Source organism: Trachypithecus francoisi, unplaced genomic scaffold (genome assembly GCF_009764315.1).
Source record: "Trachypithecus francoisi isolate TF-2019V2 unplaced genomic scaffold, Tfra_2.0 Lachesis_group20, whole genome shotgun sequence".
Taxonomy (NCBI): Eukaryota; Metazoa; Chordata; class Mammalia; order Primates; family Cercopithecidae; genus Trachypithecus; species Trachypithecus francoisi.
The window spans coordinates 43,396,510-43,417,178 of record NW_022681466.1 but is presented as its reverse complement, the minus strand read 5'-3'; the positions used below and the strand labels follow the sequence as shown (position 1 = coordinate 43,417,178).

The 20,669-nt window shown below is 57.1% G+C and overlaps 1 protein-coding gene across 2 annotated transcripts in view; it reads left to right on the top strand.

Moving 5' to 3' along the window:
- Window positions 1–20,669, top strand: part of LOC117067444 (angiotensin-converting enzyme) — a 22,495-nt gene extending 1,826 nt beyond the window's left edge. Inside the window, exons 3-25 of one of the 2 annotated variants that reach the window (XM_033184049.1) lie at window positions 197–290; window positions 956–1,099; window positions 1,524–1,715; window positions 2,275–2,372; window positions 2,744–2,916; window positions 3,619–3,842; window positions 4,192–4,336; window positions 4,623–4,721; window positions 5,013–5,135; window positions 5,495–5,706; window positions 6,394–6,530; window positions 7,715–7,873; window positions 8,146–8,233; window positions 9,802–9,945; window positions 10,095–10,286; window positions 12,098–12,195; window positions 12,353–12,525; window positions 15,539–15,762; window positions 16,026–16,170; window positions 16,632–16,730; window positions 18,756–18,878; window positions 19,141–19,328; window positions 19,441–20,669. In XM_033184049.1, the coding sequence (XP_033039940.1) occupies window positions 197–290; window positions 956–1,099; window positions 1,524–1,715; window positions 2,275–2,372; window positions 2,744–2,916; window positions 3,619–3,842; window positions 4,192–4,336; window positions 4,623–4,721; window positions 5,013–5,135; window positions 5,495–5,706; window positions 6,394–6,530; window positions 7,715–7,873; window positions 8,146–8,233; window positions 9,802–9,945; window positions 10,095–10,286; window positions 12,098–12,195; window positions 12,353–12,525; window positions 15,539–15,762; window positions 16,026–16,170; window positions 16,632–16,730; window positions 18,756–18,878; window positions 19,141–19,328; window positions 19,441–19,670 (3,504 nt within the window). In that variant the 3' untranslated portion in view covers window positions 19,671–20,669. Of the gene's footprint in view, window positions 1–196; window positions 291–955; window positions 1,100–1,523; window positions 1,716–2,274; window positions 2,373–2,743; window positions 2,917–3,618; window positions 3,843–4,191; window positions 4,337–4,622; window positions 4,722–5,012; window positions 5,136–5,494; window positions 5,707–5,740; window positions 6,232–6,393; window positions 6,531–7,714; window positions 7,874–8,145; window positions 8,234–9,801; window positions 9,946–10,094; window positions 10,287–12,097; window positions 12,196–12,352; window positions 12,526–15,538; window positions 15,763–16,025; window positions 16,171–16,631; window positions 16,731–18,755; window positions 18,879–19,140; window positions 19,329–19,440 lie in introns of those variants that run through there. The other variant, XM_033184050.1, reaches the window with a different exon arrangement.

Sequence of the window (20,669 nt, the reverse complement as noted above, 5' to 3'; positions counted from 1 at the left end):
GGACTCCTGTCCCCCACTCCACAGGCTGCCTCCACTGGCAGGGGACTCGTATTTTAGTGATCAGAAGTGCCCCGGTGCCACTGAGTGGCCTTGTCCAAGCTACATCCACTCTGTGGGCTCCTTCTTCTAGCAGCAAGGGGAGGGCAGATGTCCCAGGGGTCGGTCACCAGAACATTCCTCCCCTCTGACTCCCCAGTACAACGTCCTGCTAAGCAACATGAGCAGGATCTACTCCACCGCCAAGGTCTGCCTCCCCAACAAGACTGCCACCTGCTGGTCCCTGGACCCAGGTACAGCCCCTGCGCCTCCCCTCTCAGAGGTGCCCTAGTGCCCCCTCATTGCCCTGCTGCACTCGGGATCGTGCAGTTGTGTAGGGTCTCTGGAGAGAGCAGGTAAACCCAAAGGCGTTGCACTTCAACTGGGGCTGGAGGGTGCAGATGCCTCCACACCCTGCTTCTCTTGGCAAGTGGACTTCCGGAACCTCCAGCTGCAGCCCCCACTTCTGTGTGTGCCTCGGCCTCTCCCATCACCCCTAGACCTTCCTCCTGGCTGCCTGGTTTCCCCTTTCGTGGGTCCTCTCACGTTCCCCAAGAGCCCTCAGGCCAGGGACCCCTCTTGGCTTCCCCTTAAACCCCACTCCAGCCCCCTTTACGAGCAGCTTCGAGGAAGGCACTCCAATAGGCCACCAAGTGTTTGCCTGGGTTTTGGCCTTTGGGTGTCCCCTTGGTGTCGACCGCCTTAGGTGGTCATGTCTCTGGGGGCGGAGGCCCTGCCTGGGTGTTTCTGTAGCTTCTGGCCACCTCCCATCAGGCCTGTAGGTAGCCCCTGGCTCTGGGGGCACCGTGATGTTCAGGAAGCTGGTGGGAGCAGTGAGGACTGGTGCAGGCTCTGGTGAAGGCCGTTGCAGACTTCAACATGGAGGCCTCCTCACCGACCCTGCTTGCCCGTGTCTCAGACCTCACCAACATCCTGGCTTCCTCGCGAAGCTACGCCATGCTCCTGTTTGCCTGGGAGGGCTGGCACAACGCCGCGGGCATCCCGCTGAAACCGCTGTACGAGGACTTCACTGCCCTCAGCAATGAAGCCTACAAGCAGGACGGTGAGCAGGCCTCTCCCCGTCCAGGAACTGCGCCAGGTGCCCTCTCTCAGCTGTCTCCCCAGAGTCCCAGCCCAGAGCCAGGTAGAGCAGCTGGTATGACGATTCTAGCAGGCCCTGAGTTTCCCAGAAAGTGGAGGTGGGACCAGCCTGCACCCAGTGTGCCTGGACTGTGCTGCTGGCCTGCCCCACATGGCTGTCCTGACTTCGCTTCTGGCCCTGGTGCTCCTCTTTTCCTCTGGGAACCTCCAGGATCTGTTTAGCCGGCTGTAGCTAATTAGAAATTGTAGAGTGGCAACCCTCAAGCCAATTTTCCAGCTATCTGCAGATCCACGGGCCTCGAGCCAGTGAAAGAACTGACTTATAGCTGAGAGGCTGAGGTCTGAGCCTTTGGCCTGAGCTGCATACCCCATCCCCATGCCCCCAGGCTTCTCTGACACGGGGGCCTACTGGCGCTCGTGGTACAACTCCCCCACTTTTGAGGACGATCTGGAGCACCTCTATCAACAGCTAGAGCCCCTCTACCTGAACCTCCATGCCTTTGTCCGCCGTGCACTGCATCGCCGATATGGGGACAGATACATCAACCTCAGGGGACCCATCCCTGCTCATCTGCTGGGTAAGGACCTGGCCTTGCCTCTGCATGAGTCCCAGGGAAGTGTGGGTCCAGGCATAGGGGTGGGGGATGTCCAGGGTAAGGGAAGGCAGGTTATGACCATCACCTCTCACATATATGGGGCATGGTACTGTTGGCTTCACATGCAGGAGACATTCATGTTCCCACTTTACAAGTGGGGACCCTGAGGCTCAGGGTCGTGAGGGACTTAGTGGTCAGAGAGCTAGGAGTCAAACCAAAGGCTATGGCCCTGGGTCCAGTGGAGGAGCTATCAGCCTAGCTCATGCCCAAGGAAACAAGCGCTGTAGGCCTGCCTTAGAATTGAGTGGCTGGGACCTGGCACAGCCAGAAAGGACAGTGACAGCATCTTGCAGTCCCAGGACATGTGGCCCTCAGAGGAGTGTGAGTGGGACTGATGTGTGAGATTTCTGGCCCTAAGCCAGGCCTGTAGCCCTTGAGGGCCCCAGAGTGTAGGTGCTGGCCCCAGGGTCGCTCAGCGACTCATGGAGAAGCAGGCACAGCCAGGCAGGGAGCCAAGCTGTCCCCTTCTTTCCTCATCTAGGAGACATGTGGGCCCAGAGCTGGGAAAACATCTACGACATGGTGGTGCCTTTCCCAGACAAGCCCAACCTTGATGTCACCAGTACTATGCTGCAGCAGGTAAGCTCTGGGCTCAAGCCTGGGGTGGCGGGGGTGGGGTGCAAAAAGAGGGAGTCAGAGATGGGCACAGAGGTGGGAAGGGGTCAAGTATCAAGCAGCAGCTTAGTATGTCTGTAGGTGCAGTGAGCTGGGGTCAGCCCCCTCAGTGAGGTGCCAGCTCCTCCCTCCAGGCTCCACAGTGGCCAGATGAGAGCAGCAATGCACTTTCACTCATCTGCTGTGGGCAGCGAGGGCCCTGCCTCTGGGAATGGTGGCCACAGAGCAGAGAAGCTTTCATGCACAGGGAGTTGACCCGAGAGGGGGACCCCAGCCCTGTCCCCAGGCCAGCCAGAGTGGGCTCCCCCTGACCTGTCTCCACACCCCGCCTCCAGGGCTGGAATGCCACGCACATGTTCCGGGTGGCAGAGGAGTTCTTCACCTCCCTGGAGCTCTCCCCCATGCCTCCCGAGTTCTGGGAAGGGTCGATGCTGGAGAAGCCGGCCGACGGGCGGGAGGTGGTGTGCCACGCCTCGGCTTGGGACTTCTACAACAGGAAAGACTTCAGGTCTAGACATGGGAAGAGCAGGGTTCTGGGGTTTGGGGAAAGGCAGGCAGCCCAGGTGCACGGAAGCTGGTTCCCAGGCCTGCCTCTACCCTAGCGCTGGCCAGGGGCTGGATCTTTTCCAGGGTGAGGGGACATAGGAGGCCTGTTAGTCCACCTTCCCTGGCAGCTTTGACAAATAGTCATCTCTGTACCTTGAAACGAAGGAAAAAGGCCCAAATGGTGGTGAGCCAGGGCGGGGTAAATAATTTGCTTGTTTCGGCCAGGCGCGGTGGCTCACATCTGTAATCCCAGCACTTTGGGAGGTCAAGGTAGGTAGATCACCTGAGGACAGGAGTTTGAGACCTGCCTGGCCAACATGGCAAAACCCCTTCTCTACTAAAAATACAAAAACAAATTAGCTGGGGATGATGGCGGGCACCCGTAATCCCAGCTACTCGGGAGACTGAGGCAGGAGAATCTCTTGAACCTGGCAGGCAGAGCTTGCAGTGGAACTGAGATCGTGCCGCTGCACTCCATCCTGGGCAACAGAGTGAGACTTCATCTCAAAAAAAAAAAAAGATTTTGCTTGTTTCTACTGTGGTTTCATGCCCCAGGACAGCACCCTCCTCATTCCTGTCTCTCAGGTGCCAATCTGCCCTGTGCCCTGGCCCTGCCCTGTCCTGCCCATCCTTCACCCTTACCCTCACCCTCTCTACACCCCAGGATCAAGCAATGCACACGGGTCACGATGGACCAGCTCTCTACAGTGCACCACGAGATGGGCCATATACAGTACTACCTGCAATACAAGGACCTGCCCGTCTCCCTGCGCGGGGGGGCCAACCCCGGCTTCCATGAGGCCATTGGGGATGTGCTGGCACTCTCGGTCTCCACTCCTGCACATCTGCACAAAATCGGCCTGCTGGACCGTGTCACCAATGACACGGGTATGGGAGGGCTGAGAGGCCCCCACCCAGCCTCACCTAAACCCCACTCCATCCCACAGCAGGACCTCACTTGCCCCACTCAGCTCTGCCCTTCTTTCTGCCTCCCGGCCCCAGGTTAGGCAGGGTTTGGGATCCACCCAGAGCCTCACAGTGCACACTGAGCCCACCTCAACAACACCCGGGGGTCCTCTTCCAAGCAGGGCCCAGGGTCTTGAGGACCAGCCTTACCTTCTCTGCGTCTCCCCGGCCTCACTTCCTGCTGCCCCCACCAACCCACCACTCTTAGGGGACCCTCTTCTCCCTCTGACCTCTGACTTCTCCCCTCTCCTCTCATCTCATCTCCCAACAGAAAGTGACATCAATTACTTGCTAAAGATGGCACTGGAAAAAATTGCCTTCCTGCCCTTTGGCTACCTGGTGGACCAGTGGCGCTGGGGGGTCTTTAATGGGCGTACTCCCCCTTCCCACTACAACTTCGACTGGTGGTATCTTCGGTGAGAGGAGGGATAGAAAAACCTTCTCCCGAACTAGCCCTCCCCAGCCTCCTGGACAGACAGGCACCTCCTGCCCCAGCCAGTTCTAGCCTCTCCTCTCTAATGATGTCCCCCTCTGTGACCCACCACCTTCTCCTTTCCTGCCTGAAACTCCCTCCTCCAGGAAGTCTTCCCCAGTTCCTCAGGATAGGGAAGGGTTGTTGGGTGGAAAAGCCTTTTCTGCAAAAGCTAAATCCATCTGTGTGCAACCTCTAGGCCCTAAGACAATTTGACCATCCTTTTCCAGAACCAAGTATCAGGGGATCTGTCCTCCTGTTACCCGAAACGAAACCCACTTTGATGCTGGAGCTAAGTTTCATGTTCCAAATGTGACACCATACATCAGGTACTAGCACCCCTACCCCACCCCCAAGTACTGTCACACCCTCAGTCCCCTTCTCCTCCTCTTGTGATTCTAGCTGCCTCATCCCCAGGGCTTGTCCCCATGCTCCTCCAGACCTCAAAGGCCTGGAGTTAGAGTGGCCCTCTCTTCTGAGCCTGTCTTGGGTCTCCCTTCTCCCCTAAGATAGCTTCTGGTCCAGCCTCTGCCCTGCAGGAAGCTGGATGGTGCCTGGGCAAGGGACCCCTGTTCCTGGCCCCCCACGATCTTCCCCTAACTCCCACCCTGTGCCTGCAGGTACTTTGTGAGTTTTGTCCTGCAGTTCCAGTTCCATGAAGCCCTGTGCAAGGAGGCAGGCTATGAGGGCCCACTGCACCAATGTGACATCTACCAGTCCACCAAGGCAGGGGCCAAGCTCCGGTGTGTGGCGGGAAGCGGGGGGAAGTGGGAGGCAGGGGGGAGTGGCTGGCAAAGGGTATGGCAGGGGGCGACTGGCTGCTCCGACAGGGTGGGGGGTGCCAATCACAGAGCTGGACTGATGTGGATGCCTGTCTCCTCGCTCTCTCATCAAGTATTTATTGAGTGGGCCTTCTGGCTGGCATGGGGCGAGACAAATGCCGCCTGCCACCATCACAGAGATCCCAGGCCCCAGGGTCTTACTGCTGCAGTTTCTGCAGTCCATTGTAGGGGCAGAAGTGGCCAGGGGCATGTGGGCTGGAGTCCAGGAGCAGACTCCAGCCTGAGTCCCCTGTGCCCATGGTACCCACTCTGCCCACCAGTAAGGTGCTGCAGGCTGGCTCCTCCAGGCCCTGGCAGGAGGTGCTGAAGGACATGGTCGGCTCAGATGCCCTGGACGCCCAGCCACTGCTCAACTACTTCCAGCCGGTCACCCAGTGGCTGCAGGAGCAGAACCGGCAGAACGGCGAGGTCCTGGGCTGGCCTGAGTACCAGTGGCGCCCACCATTGCCTGACAACTACCCGGAGGGCATCGGTAAAGCCCTGAGTGAGGGTGGTGGGGGGCTAAGGTGGGTCCTCAACTCTGGGCTTGGCCCAGGCCCCAGGTTCCTGGTCAGCTCCTACCAGCTGAGCCCTGGTACCCTGTCCTGGAGGGCCAGGCAGCCCCCCGAGCTCATCAGCAGTGCCTGCAAGTGGGGACAGGCATGTCTTTCCCCCAGCATCCTAGAGAGGGTGTGCTCAGACCTGAGGGCCCCTCCCCCTCCAGAGGAAGCCAGATACAGGGCTCTATGAGGTCACACTGCGGGCTCCGCTCTTATTGGCCAGGGGACGGTGGTTGCAGGGCTCTGCTCTCCTGCGACTATGGGCCAGGGTTGGGCTACTGCAGGACTTCCCAACCTCCTCTTCCTGCTGTTCTGCTACGGGCACCCCTTGCTGGTCCCCAGCCAGCAGGCAACCCGACAGGTGACAGTCACCCATGGGACAAGCAGCCAGGCGACAACCAGCAGCCAGACAACCACCCACCAGGCGACGGCCCGCCAGACATCAGCCCAGAGTCCAAGTGGGACCATGCAGGGGAGGGGCAGGGTGCCAGGGGTGGGAGAGGCAGGGCCGGGTAGGGACAGGGGCAGGGAGTGGGAGAGGGATAATGGCTTCTGGTGAGACCACAAACCTGGAGAGGGGAGGCAGAGGTTTGTCTGTTTCCCTCCACTCTGTCCCGCAGACCTGGTGACCGATGAGGCTGAGGCCAGCAAGTTCGTGGAGGAATATGACCGGACATCCCAGGTGGTGTGGAACGAGTATGCCGAGGCTAACTGGAACTACAACACCAACATTACCACAGAGACCAGCAAGATTCTGGTGGGAGCCACCTCTCCACCCCCAAACCTGCGCATGTGCACACACATAGAAACGCTGTCCCACTCACCATGAAGTGGGGCTGCCACCACATTTTAAATTGAATATTTAAAACAATACTCAGTTTCGGGCCGGGCGCGGTGGCTTATGCCTGTAATCCCAGCACTTTGGGAGGCTGAGGCGGGCAGATCACGAGGTCAGGAGATCGAGGCCATCCTGGTTAACATGGTGAAACCCCATCTCTACTCAAAATACAAAAAATTAGCTGGGCGTGGTGGCGGGCACCTGTAGTCCTAGTACTCAGGAGGCTGAGGCAGGAGAATGTCATGAACCCGGGAGGTGGAGTTTGCAGTGAGCCAAGATGGTGCCACGGCACTCCAGCCTGAGCAACAGAGGGATACTCTTGTCTTTTTTTTTTTAAAAAAAAAAAAAGCTCAATTTCAGATTCTGGTGGACATTTACTCAATGCCTGAGCAATTCTTCTTTCCTTAAAAATCAGTCTCTGGGAGGCCCAGGTGGGAGGATCACTTGAGGCCAAGAGTTGGAGACCAGCTTGGGCAACATGGCAAGATCCAGTCTCTATTCAAACAAACAAACAAAAATCAATCTCTAGTAACAGAATAATTTGTACATAAATAAGTGGTGCTCAAGTCGTTTTTTAAGAGATTGAAAGCCCCCATTTGTCTCCTCTACAAAAGGGGCTACACTTCCTCTCTACCCTCACTCCCTGCCTATTTGACTGAGCACAAATTATGCCACAGTGAGCCACACACCTACTGTTCCTGGGCACTTCAATCGGTTGCCTCATCTTTTTCTCAAGAGCCTTGCAAAATTGGTGAACTTATTCCCATTTTACAGATGGGATTTGATATTAACTCTGAGGCTCAGAGAGGCCACAGAGCTGATACCAAGCTGGCTCCTTCCTAAGGACCTTTAAGGGGGTCTTCTCTTCCCTGCCCCTGCCTGGATATGTGCTGCTTGACCACAGGCATCTGGGGAGGGTGAGTACTGCATCCAGGATGTTATCAGCAGTCCAGCTTGCACAGGGTCTTATCGGCAAAGGTTGCAACTTAATCCCATTGCCCTCTCACCACCACCTCCAGCCCTCAGCTCCCACTTGGGGCCTCCCATTCAGAGGCTGCTCTGGAGCTCCTGGGCCCCATGACACTATCCCCCTGTGCCCTCAGCTGCAGAAGAACATGCAAATAGCCAACCATACTCTGAAGTACGGCACCCAGGCCAGGAGGTTTGATGTGAACCACTTCCAGAACACCACTATCAAGCGGATCATAAAGAAGGTTCAGGACCTAGAACGGGCAGCGCTGCCTGCCCAGGAGCTGGAGGAGGTGTGTGGCTTGCAAGGAACAGGGAGAGGGGAATCCTGGGGCAGTGAACCCAACACAGGGTCAGGCCTGGCCTTCACACTGCTTCCTCTTCCTTGTTATATCAAGTCATGGCATCTGCCATGCGACGTGCACCTCAGAATTGCCGAGAAGGCAGCGCTCCCCGGCTCCCCGGCTCCCCACCCGCCAGCCCATGGGGCCTGGGGGCAGTGCAGGCCACAGAGAGACCAAGCACAAAGGAGTACAGCTCAATGCCTCTCTCCTTCCTCCTGCAGTACAACAAGATCCTGTTGGACATGGAAACCACCTACAGCGTGGCCACTGTGTGCCGCACGAATGGCAGCTGCCTGCAGCTGGAGCCAGGTGAGGGCTCACGTGCAGGCTGAGTGAGAGGCTAGGGCTGGGGCTGGCATGGGGCCCGGGGGTGCTGGGTGAGAGCACAGAGTTGGGCTCCCGTCGCTCTTAGAGTCAGCGTGCCCAGGAAATGCCCTTCCTTGTTTTCCACAAGGGGGGCTTCTTTGCCCCACTGAGAACTGACACCTACTTCATACCACACCCCAATCTGCTGCCCCTCCCTCAGAACCGCCCTCTCCTCAAGGGTATCCGATCTCTCCGGTCCTCTCTGCATGTCACCCCTCAGAGCAGCAGGATCTCAAAGTTATATTTCATGGGCTTGGACTCCACATTGGGGGAACTCGGGGGCTCTAGCTCCCCCCCGGCCTCCTTTCGTGATCCTGCCCTTGACTTCTTCACTTTCTCTGTCTTTCCTGAGCCCCTCTCCCAGCATGTGACTGCTAAGGAAACTGAGTCACATAGCCGCTGAAAGCACCAGACTAGAACCTGAGTCTCTGATTCCTCTCACTTCCCCCCCGACCCCGCCACTTCCTGCTGGATAGGAGTAGACAGCTCTTGGCTGTCCTCTCTGCTCTCCCTACCAGCTGGTCCTTCTTACCCCAGCCCCTTTGAAAGAGCTCACCCTCTGCACAAGGACCCGCGCACAGAAACCTCCCAGCTCCCTCTCAACCCACCCTTTCCAGGACTGGAGAACTTAAGGCATAAACATTCTTCCATGAAGAATCTCCACCCAGAAATGGGTCTTTCTGGCCCCCAGCCCAGCTCCCACATTACAACAATGACAAATAGAAGGGGAAATGGAAAATAAACAGGAGAAAAAGTTTTCCCAGGACAGGGTTTGGCCTACAAGTTGTGGATGTGGGTACGCATGCCAAGTCGGGTGGAGGCTGGCCGGGTGCGGTGGCTCATGCCTGTAATCCCAGCACTTTGGGAGGCCGAGGTGAATGGATCACTCGAGGCCAGGAGTTTGAGACCAGCCTGGCCAACATGGTGAAACCCCATCTCTACTAAAAATACAAAAGTTAGCTGGGTGTGGTGGCAGATGCTTGTAGTCTCAGCTACTTGGGAGGTTGAGGCATGAGAATCGCTTGAGCCCAGCCTGGGCAATATAGCAAGACACCGTCTCTACAAATAAAATACAAAAATTAGTTGGATGTGGTGGTGCATGCCTGTAGTCCTAGCTACTAGGGAGGCTGAGATGGAAGGATTGCTTAAGCCTGGAAGGTCAAGGCTGCAGTGAGCCATGATGGCACCACTGCACTCCAGCCTGGGCGACAGAGTCAGACCCTGTCTCAAAAAAAAAAAAAAGAAAGAAAGGAGAGAGGCTCAAGCACGTCCATCACGGGACTGCTGAGACCCTGCAGGTGTCTGCAGCACGTGGCCCTAGGCAGAGGACCCTGTAAGCCAGGGCTGGAGAGCCACTCCCATCCTTTCTCCCATTTCTCTAGACCTGCTGCCTATACAGTCACTTTTATGTGGTCTTGCCAATTTTATTCCAGTTCTGAAATTCTCTGAGCTCCCCTTACAAGCAGAGGTGAGCTAAGGGCTGGAGCTCAAGCCATTCAACCCCCTACCAGATCTGACGAATGTGATGGCCACGTCCCGGAAATATGAAGAACTGTTGTGGGCATGGGAGGGCTGGCGAGACAAGGCTGGGAGAGCCATCCTCCAGTTTTACCCAAAATATGTGGAACTGATCAACCAGGCTGCCCGGCTCAATGGTGAGTCCCTGCTGCCAACACCACTGGCGCTCGGGTCCCCTCAGGTTCCTCAAAGAGGTGCTGTGAGACCCCAAGCCTGGGTGAAGGTAGGTCCCTGGAGGAGGCAGGTAATGAGGTGTTGGGAGAGCATGGCTGTGTCCCCTCTGTAGGCTATGTAGATGCTGGGGACTCGTGGAGGTCTATGTACGAGACACCATCCCTGGAGCAAGACCTGGAGCGGCTCTTCCAGGAGCTGCAGCCGCTGTACCTGAACCTGCATGCCTATGTGCGCCGGGCCCTGCACCGCCACTACGGGGCCCAGCACGTCAATCTGGAGGGGCCCATCCCTGCTCACCTGCTGGGTAAGGGCACATGTCGGGCCTTGAGGAGGGTAAAGATGGACCACAGTGTGAGTGACAGGGCTGACTAGAGGGTAGGGAGCAGGCTGGAGAGTGAGAGACTCCAGCCCTGGGGGGAAGGTTGCCCAGGCTGGAGAGGGGTGGGCACTGGGAGTGGGGAGCCCCCCGCTTGCATCTGGTTCCACATTCACTGCAGATCTATGTTGGGCAAGTCACCATAGATGGGGGGAGAAGTTAATAATCTTGTCCAGGAGACCACAGCACCCATCACAACAGTGTGTGATCTTGGAGGGTGAGGAAGGGGCTGTGAGCGGGAGTTGAGGAGGCTTTGCCAAGAGGTGGCTTGTGAGCAGAGCCTTGGAAGATGACAGGGTTTGACAGATGGGAAGTAGGGGATGAGAGGAGAGGCTCAGTGTTCAGGCCAAGGGAACTAGAACAAAGAAGAACCTGAGAATGTAAATCCACTTCAACCCTGGACCCTCCTTTGCCAAGGGCTGCAATCTCAGATGCCCTGAATGTGTGAAGTAGGCGGTGAGGACAGTAAAGGATGGTAGGCAGTAAGAGGCAGTAAGGCAAAGCAGAGGCTACTGGTTCTCTGTCCCTGATGGGCTGTTAGGAACACTTTCCTGGAGCAGAGAGACCAGACAGGCCCTCAGACCATTTAGAAACCATAAGGGAGGCCCCAGAGGATGGCCTGGCTGCGGGTCTAGCTCCTACACAGGCTGGGAGTCCAGCCCTGTTCAGCCCCTCTCTGGTGAGACCAGAGAACATCTGGTGATGTCACAGTGGACATCAGTTCACCAACTGGGAAACGCAGGCCCCAGGAAGAAAAGCAACATGCCCAGGGTGGCCTGGGAGCCGGGGCAGAGCTGGCCTTAGAACTCAGCCCCTGACAACTGGTAAAAGGGGAAAGGAGAGCAACCCAACACTGATGCACTCTCTCTCTCTCTGGCTGTCTCCCTCTCCTCTCCCATGTTCCCTCCATCACTCATCGCTCTAAGCCTCTCTCACTGGTTTGCACTTTAGACTTCATCTGATGTCAGCTGAACCTTCACCTCCCTTGGTTAGGAAAGAGCCTTGAGTCCAAATCTGTTTCTGAGCCTTCCACTCATCCTGAGTGTCTTCCTTTTCCTCCATCTTGGAGAACTAGGCTCTTTTCTTACCCTAAACTCAGAGGCATCAGCCTCTCCTGAAGGAGATGGCTGGTTCCTGCCGGAATTGCTGAGCTGCAGATGCCGACCTCAGGTGGTGCAGAGGGGACATGGCAGAGTGGCTGGTGAAGAGAGCAGCCTGCCAGCCATTTAATCCCAGCCCTGCCCCTTAGGAGCCGTGGGCCCCTGTTGGGGGGGTCACTGAACTCTCCAGCCTGTTTCCTTTACCATCCAATGGGAACTGTGCCCATACCTGGGTGCAGACAGGATTGAAAGTGAATTCACACAGTGCTCTTGGCACAGAGCCAATAAGAGGTGGCCACCAGGGTATAGGTGTTCTGAGGACCTGTAATGTCCTCACAGGTCAGCAGTTGCTAGTCACATTGGTCTCCACTGCTTATGGACAGTGAAGACCACCTGGATTCCCTGATAACCAGCAAGGCCCCCACCTAAAGCAGGGCAGTAATGACCTACTGGGCTGGATGTGCACACTGAAGGTGGTGTATGTCAGGTGCCTCGAAACTTGCAAACAGTAGGTGCTCAAGAAATGCCACTATAATTAGCAGGACTGGGATCGGGAGCCCTGTTCCTGCAGGAGGGCATTGAGCCTAAGAAGTAACATTTGTCTTTCCTCCGTCTACCATCCCCCTCACTCCTCTCCAGGGAACGTGTGGGCGCAGACCTGGTCCAACATCTATGACTTGGTGGTGCCCTTCCCTTCAGCCCCCTCGATGGACCCCACGGAGGCCATGCTAAAGCAGGTCTGCACTGGCCCAGGGGCAGGGAGGCCCCACCGGGACGGGAGGGGCCCTCTGATTCAGGAGTTTCCCCCCGTTTGGCCCTCCCCTGGGTCCCCCACAGCAGCACGCAGTCTGTCCCCAGAACCTCCAGTTTGGGCAGAACTCCCTCTGCTTGCAGGGCTGGACGCCCCGGAGAATGTTTAAGGAGGCTGATGATTTCTTCACCTCCCTGGGGCTGCTTCCCGTGCCTCCTGAGTTCTGGAACAGGTCGATGCTGGAGAAGCCAACCGACGGGCGAGAGGTGGTCTGCCACGCCTCGGCCTGGGACTTCTACAACGGCAAGGACTTCCGGTACATCCAGCTAGAGCTGAGGCCTCGTTCCTGAGCCCCACGGGCAAGGGAAATGAGCCAAGCAAAGGCTCCACTACTGTCCCCCAGCCGGAGCCAGGAGGGCAGGATGGGGACAGGGCCAGAATTTGGGACTGAGGGTCTAGAGAGGCGTTGGCTTCTGGCAGGAAAACCCCATCCACCTGATGGGCTTCTGAAGCACACAACAGCTCTGTCAGCCTGGCCGCTGGGAAGTGCTCAAGGTCCCAGTCCTGGGTTTGAGCGCGGTGGGCTGCCCCGCCTCCCTCCTTCGGAGCTCCTCCCCTGCATGGAGCTGGCCTCTCCCTGGGGGCACGTGCTGTGACACAGGGAGGCACGCGAGGATGTTGGGGGCTCTGCACAGATCTACTGTCACCCCTGACAGGCTCAGAAGCTGCCTTCCTTGGAGGATGGAGTTTTAGTTACCTATTGCTGTGCAAGCAAGCACTCCAGAGCTTAGCCGTATGAAACAATCAGTTGATTATGCTTATGATTTTATGGGCCAGGAATTCAGGCAGTACACAGTGGAAATGGCCTTTCTCTACAAGGCCCCCTCTGTTGGGGGCAGCTCTCTTGGCCAGCATGGCTCCATGTGGGGCCATCCGTCCAGAGCCTCAGTTCTGGCTGTCAGTTGAGGTCCTCGGTTTTTCCCACGTGGCAGATACTGGGGCACATGTTCCCAGTGGCCTCTTGGCTCACATGTTGGGTGCTTAGGGTGGGTGGACTTGAACAGCTGGAGGTGGGTCAGGCATCTCTCCAAGCTAGCTTGGGCGCCCTCCCAGCGTGGCATCTGAGGTGGGCAGATTTATTACCTGGCAGCCAGCATCCCCCACAGCGACCACTGACGCAGCCGGTTCTCAAGGCTAGGTTCAAAACTGGCCCAGAGTCACTTCTGCCATGTTTTATTGGCTAGAGCAAGTCACAAGTTCACCCAGATTCAGGAGAAGAGAAAAAAGTCCCTCCCTCTTGGGAGAAGTGGCAAAGACAATCTGTCACAGCTGAAGTGTCTCTTACAAGGAGAGCAGACACGGGGAGCCTGAAACCAAACCCGATGGGGTTCCCTGGGCTGTGCAGGCCCTTCCAGGCATGAGGACTGCAGCCGCAGGGCTGAGAGGAGACAGGATCTGGGGGATGAGAGCCCTTGTGGGGTCTTTTATGGGGAGTCAGAGGAGAAGCTGGATAGACCCCAGCCTCGTTGTGGCCAGGATGCTGGGCAGCTCTTCCTTCCCCCTCCCCAGTTGAGAATGACAGAAAAACAGGATTCACCTGAGCCGAAAGGCTTCCAGTTAGATCCAAGAGAGAATTTCTCGCAGTTTGAATTGGTTTGCAAAACAAGGAAGGGCCGGGTGCGGTAGCTCACGCCTGTAATCTCAGCACTTTGGGAAGCTGAGGCAGGAAGTCTGCTTGAACTCAGGAGTTCGAGATCATCCTGGGCAACGTAGTGAGACCCCATTTCATAAAAAATAAATAAGTAGGCCGGGCGCGGTGGCTCAAGCCTGTAATCCCAGCACTTTGGGAGGCCGAGACGGGCGGATCACGAGGTCAGGAGATCGAGACCATCCTGGCTAACACGGTGAAACCCCGTCTCTACTAAAAATACAAAAAAAAAACTAGCCGGGCGAGGTGGCGGGCGCCTGTAGTCCCAGCTACTCGGGAGGCTGAGGCAGGAGAATGGCGTGAACCCGGGAGGCAGAGCTTGCAGTGAGCTGAGATCCGGCCACTGCACTCCAGTCCGGTCGACAGAGCGAGACTCCGCCTCAAAAAAAAAAAATAAATAAAAATAAATAAATAAATAAATAAATAAGTAGGCCGGGCGCGGTGGCTCAAGCCTGTAATCCCAGCACTTTGGGAGGCTGAGACGGGTGGATCACGAGGTCAGGAGATTGAGACCATCCTGGCTAACACGGTGAAACCCCGTCTCTACTAAAAATACAAAAAAAAAACTAGCCGGGCGAGGTGGCGGGCGCCTGTAGTCCCAGCTACTCGGGAGGCTGAGGCAGGAGAATGGCGTGAACCCGGGAGGCAGAGCTTGCAGTGAGCTGAGATCCGGCCACTGCACTCCAGTCCGGTCGACAGAGCGAGACTCCGCCTCAAAAAAAATAAATAAATAAATAATAAATAAATAAGTAGGCCGGCGCGGTGGCTCAAGCCTGTAATCCCAGCACTTTGGGAGGCTGAGACGGGTGGATCACGAGGTCAGGAGATTGAGACCATCCTGGCTAACACGGTGAAACCCCGTCTCTACTAAAAATACAAAAACTAGCCGGGCGAGGTGGCGGGTGCCTGTAGTCCCAGCTACTCGGGAGGCTGAGGCAGGAGAATGGCGTAAACCCAGGAGGCGGAGCTTGCAGTGAGCTGAGATCTGGCCACTGCACTCCAGTCCGGGCGACAGAGCGAGACTCCGCCTCAAAAATAAATAAATAAATAAATAAGTAAATGAGAACAAGGAAGGATTGATGAGAGACGGTGGAACCTTCTGGTTTGGGCAGCTCTGCAGCTGCCATTCATCCTGGCCGTAAGAATTCTTGGGGTGAATAAGTTTGTCGCTCTTGGGCCGCGTGAGATGCAGAATTGCCCACTCTCACCCCTGACAGAAACAGTTGTTTCCTTCAGGGAGCCTCAGTCTTGAGAGACAAAGCATGTGTACATGGGAACCCACCGGCTACACATTCTAGAAAGTACCCAGTGTCCCAGTGCCTCTACAGCAAGCACTTCGTACAGTCAGAAAGCAACAGGTGGTGGGGGCTGGAGTCATTCAGGAAAATGAGAGGCAGAGGAATGGCCTGAACGACCTGACAGTAGGGGCTTCTGCCCCCAGATTCCCTCTTTCTCAGGTCACTCAGTGGTTCCCCTTTCCCTCCCTCCCACAGTGCTGTGTCCCCTGCATGCTGCAGTGCTGGGGTCTGCGCTGGGTGTAGCAAGGCCCGCTGTTACCTTATGCCCAGGTCTTCTCACTGTCCTCTCCCAACACCCTCTTCCCCCACTCCACTGTTTCTAGGATCAAGCAGTGCACTACCGTGAACCTGGAGGACCTGGTGGTGGCCCACCACGAAATGGGCCACATTCAGTATTTCATGCAGTACAAAGACTTGCCTGTGGCCTTGAGGGAGGGTGCCAACCCCGGCTTCCATGAGGCCATTGGGGATGTGCTAGCCCTCTCAGTGTCTACGCCCAAGCACCTGCACAGTCTGAACCTGCTGAGCAGTGAGGGTGGCAGCCACGGTGAGAGAGAAGCGGGAGGCTCTGGTGGGCTGAGGACCAAGAAGGGGTGGTGAGCTTGGGAGGTGGGAAAGGGGCACTTAGTGTCCCATGGGCAGAGGTGTGGGGCAGAGCAATGGGGAGGAAGGGAGCCATCCAGACCATCCCAGGAGGCAGGTCGCAGGGCCTGGAAAGATACAGCACCCCCACCCCTCCACCATCACAGGCACACCAGGGCCAAGCTGCTAGGAGCCCGGGTCTGACAGCTGGGCTCCCTTCCCTTGCAGAGCACGATATCAACTTTCTGATGAAGATGGCGCTTGACAAGATCGCCTTTATCCCCTTCAGCTATCTTGTTGATCAGTGGCGCTGGAGGGTGTTTGATGGAAGCATCACCAGGGAGAACTATAACCAGGAGTGGTGGAGCCTCAGGTTCTGGAACACTCCCACAGGATGTGGGCTGGGGGATCTCTGCGGGTGTCTGGATGGGCCAGGGTAGGGGAGTGTGTGTGTATGTGTGTATATGTGTGTGTGTATGATTGTGTCTGTGCATACGGTGTGTGTGGCCCACCACGAAATGGGCCACATTCAGTATTTCATGCAGTACAAAGACTTGCCTGTGGCCTTGAGGGAGGGTGCCAACCCCGGCTTCCATGAGGCCATTGGGGATGTGCTAGCCCTCTCAGTGTCTACGCCCAAGCACCTGCACAGTCTGAACCTGCTGAGCAGTGAGGGTGGGGAAAACGGGGTGATTGTGCACAGAGGCCCAGCACGCAGGAGAATGGGTTGCCCAGTGTAGCCCCAAGTGCAGGGACCCTCCTTCAAGTCAAAACTGCCACCCCCAGCCTGGTTCTCCCCAAACTCACCTTTCAACGTATATTCCCACTCGACAGGCTGAAGTACCAGGGCCTCTGCCCCCCGGTGCCCAGGACTCAAGGTGACTTTGACCCAGGGGCCAAGTTCCACATTCCTTCTAGCGTGCCTTACATCAGGTAACGGGAAAGGCAGGAGGGCACATTGTGAGAGGCAGTACCCACAGCTTTGTGTTTAAACTGTGGCCGCTGCCCAGTCCACAAGCTCTGCCAGTCAGGGCAGACCTGGGGGAGCTGGCCGCACAGTGCAAGTGCCTGGACCCACTCACCCACTGCCAAGGCGGATGGTGGTTTTCTTGAACATTGTTTTGGTGAGAGTCTGTACCATCCAAACCGCTGAACAAAGAAACGCAAACTAATAATTGGCTAATGGTTACCAGACCTTGGTTAAGTAGTTAACATTAACCATGACTCATGGCTGGATCATGAGCTCAGCACTGTTTTGTTTTGTTGTGCTATTAAAACAAGATTGTGATTCTTTTACTGTTATTGAACATTGTCTTTGATACAATTTGAATTGTACCTGGAAGCCCTTCTAGACACTACAATGCGGGTGGGGTTGGAGACCCGGTTAAGTTGGGAGTCAGGGTTAATGGGGCAAGTTACAGTCACAGGCTGGGGTCAGAGAGAACGGGGTTCAAACCCCATCTCCATTACTTTGTTTCCTTGAGAAAATTCCTCAATTTCTGTGAGTTTCCATTTCCTCACCTGTGAACCCCATTTCACAGGATGTACGATGGCTAACTTCTTAGCATTCTGTCTCATACACAGCCTCCTCAGGTAGTGGTGGCCAGGACCCCACTATTAGTCACTCTCCAGTGGGATGTATCTGCACACTAGGTCTGCAGGTCACATGGCCACAGATGAGTGTGCCCAGTGCGGCTCCTCTCCTTTTGTGTGCCTCAGGAGAGCACTTGCTGAGGGCTAGCAAGGCTGTTTGTGATCTGGGGCCTCCCTGGGAGGCTGGGGGCTAGAGAGACCTCAGGCTGGAGTTCCAGGTCCCCCCGGGCTACAGGTAGCCCAGGCCACCCAGGAGTCAAGGTACAGAAGGCAGTGAAGGCCACCCCCAGAGGGCTGTGGCTACCCCTGGACCTGGCCTCCTGTGGTCCCTGGAAGCCCAGCGAGGGCAGAGCCCATGCCCACCTTGCCTCCTGGCACCTGGGATGATGCCAGCACATCATCAAGTGCTAATAACTTGATTGTGGGATGGATGAAGTCTGTCCCCAGATTCCATCCTCTGGGGATTCTGGAAGTCTGTCCCCAGAGTCCAGGTGCTCCAGGGATGCCAGGAAGATGGCATCCCTGGAGCACCTCAGACAGGCCTGACCTAGATGGTGTTCTAGAGATGACACTTACGACAGGGCTCCCACCTGCCTGCAGGAGTGGTCCCTGGGGTTCCCAGCTGGCGCTGGCTCTCACCCGGGAGCCAGCTGGTGTGATGGCTAGCTTCACAGCTTAATGCAGACAATTCTCCAAACGGGCGGGCAAAGGAGATTTGGCTGCTCTAGAAAAACATTCCGCGTTCTGGCCAGCAGCCTTCGCAAAGCACTTTAAGGAAAGACCAGGGAAGTCGGTGGTACATGGCTTGCACCCAGCATTCAAAGCAAAAGGCCTGTGCCACTGGCTCAGGACATTTAAAACCTCTCCAGACTTTAAGCTGGGGAGAATCCTCCAGCCTTCACTGGCAGATTTCTACCAGCGAATTCCTGATGCTTTGGATAAGATCATGTAGGACTGGCTTCCCTGCCCAGACCACCCTACCAGATCCACATGGCCCATTTGGCCACACCTTGCGTTTACTTGCATATACCCCAGGGATGGAGACCTCACTGCCTCCAAAGCCACCTGCCAAATCTCTGAAGGGCTCTGCCCTGACCCCGTGGAGCAGGCCCTCCTGAGATGTGGAGGCAGCCCTGTGGGTGGGAGGCATCTACACAGGCACAGCTAGGAGGAGGCTCAGACAATGCTAACAGGTGGGGTGGGGGAGCTCACCCTGATGGTAGTGGGCAGGGTTGGGGGGTCTTGGCTCTGCTGTGCCCATGTGACTTAGCACATATCATATGTGATGTACAGGAGGACCTGGGGCCCAGTGGCATAAGACCCTCAACCAACTCCGCCCCGGGCCACCGCCTCCTTCTGCTCCAGGTACTTCATCAGCTTCATCATCCAGTTCCAGTTCCACGAAGCACTGTGCCAGGCAGCTGGCCACACGGGCCCCCTGCACAAGTGTGACATCTACCAGTCCAAGGAGGCAGGGCAGCGCTTGGCGTGAGTGTCCTCCAGCCCGCCTTTGTTTCCATGCTCTGGCCTGCGCCCCTGGGCTTTTCTGGGAACACTTGCCATTTTGGCTCTTGAGCCGGGAGCTCCCACCTGCAGTGTGATGGCCTGATGTGCCATCTCCTTACGCACCTGGAGCCCTGCGGCCCTGGGACAAGTTTCAGCTGGGAGGGGGTATGGAGAGTGGATGTCAGGTGGGAGCAGGATGGGCCATGTCCTTCTGACTCGGCCTCCCTGTCTCGTGCCTCCCCAGGACGGCCATGAAGCTGGGCTTCAGTAGGCCGTGGCCAGAAGCCATGCAGCTGATCACGGGCCAGCCCAATATGAGCGCCTCGGCCATCCTGAGCTACTTCAAGCCGCTGCTGGACTGGCTCCGCACAGAGAATGAGCTGCACGGGGAGAAGCTGGGCTGGCCACAGTACAACTGGACACCAAACTCCGGTACCACCACCTGCCCCGCCTCCAGCCCCGGGTCTTAACCCCATTCCCAAGCCCAGCGGCCGCGACCTCAGCACCTGGCCCTGCCCATGCTGTCTCCTTGCTTCCCACTCAGCTCGCTCAGAAGGGCCCCTCCCAGATAGCGGCCGCGTCAGCTTCCTGGGCCTGGACCTGGATGCACAGCAGGCCCGCGTGGGCCAGTGGCTGCTGCTCTTCCTGGGCATCGCCCTGCTGGTAGCCACCCTGGGCCTCAGCCAGCGGCTCCTCAGCATCCGCCACCAAAGCCTCCGCCAGCACCCCCAGGGGCCCCAGTTCGGCTCCGAGGTGGAGCTGAGACACTCCTGAGGTGACCCGGCTGGGTCAGCCCTGCCCAAGGGCCTCCCACCAGAGACTGGGATGGGAACACTGGTGGGCGACTGAGGACACACCCCAGCCCACCCTGCTCCTCCCGCCCTGTCCCTGTCCCCCTTCCCTCCCAGTCCTCCAGACCACCAGCTGCCCCAGCCCCTGCCCCCTTCTCCCAGTACACAGCTGCCTAACACTGAGCCCCACCTCTCCAAGTCTCTCTGTGAATACAATTAAAAGTCCTACCCTCCCCAGCTGAGTCTGTGTCCCTCACAGGGAAGCCAGGGACGGGGACAGACTGCTCTCCTGCCTCCTGGCCGTCAAGTGGGTCCCGTTACTGGGTTTCTTCCTCCATCCTCCTCCAGGAGCCGGGGAGAATCCCCAGAGCTCTGCCCCACCACCTCCTGGCCCTGGCGCCTGTCTTCCCTCCAGCCCAGGCAGCCGGCCACTGTCCTGCCACCGCAGGCAGCCCCTGTCTGGCCTAAGCACTGACCCAGGAGGACTCTGGGAAGCAGGCATCCTGGGCTGCTGGCCTCACATTTCCACCGGCAGTGGAGCCCTTCCCTGCCCCACAAGTGGCCAGGTCCCCCCAGGGGAAGACTTCTAGCTGTTATTGGCTGCCCCAGGGGTGAACACCTTGGAGGGCCTGCTTCATGGAGGGTGCCCACAGGAGGGCACACACCAGCGCAGTGCTTACCTTGGCTCCTGCCCGTACCAGCTCCATGACCCTCAGCTCGCATGAACAGCCTTGGCTCTCAGACAACCATTCTAACACTGCCAGTGCAGAGGGGCCTCAAATGCCGGAGTGTGGCAGCTGGCTGCACCTGCATAGCCACCCTGCTGGCATCCCAGCACACACCTCTTCACTCCCCACATTGGAGGGAGTGTCATTTTGAGGGACATTTTTATGACTTTTATGTGTATGTTTATGTAGAAATTTGGAAAATACAGAAAACTGTAAAGAAAATAAAAGCCGTTTATATCAACATCAAGAGATAA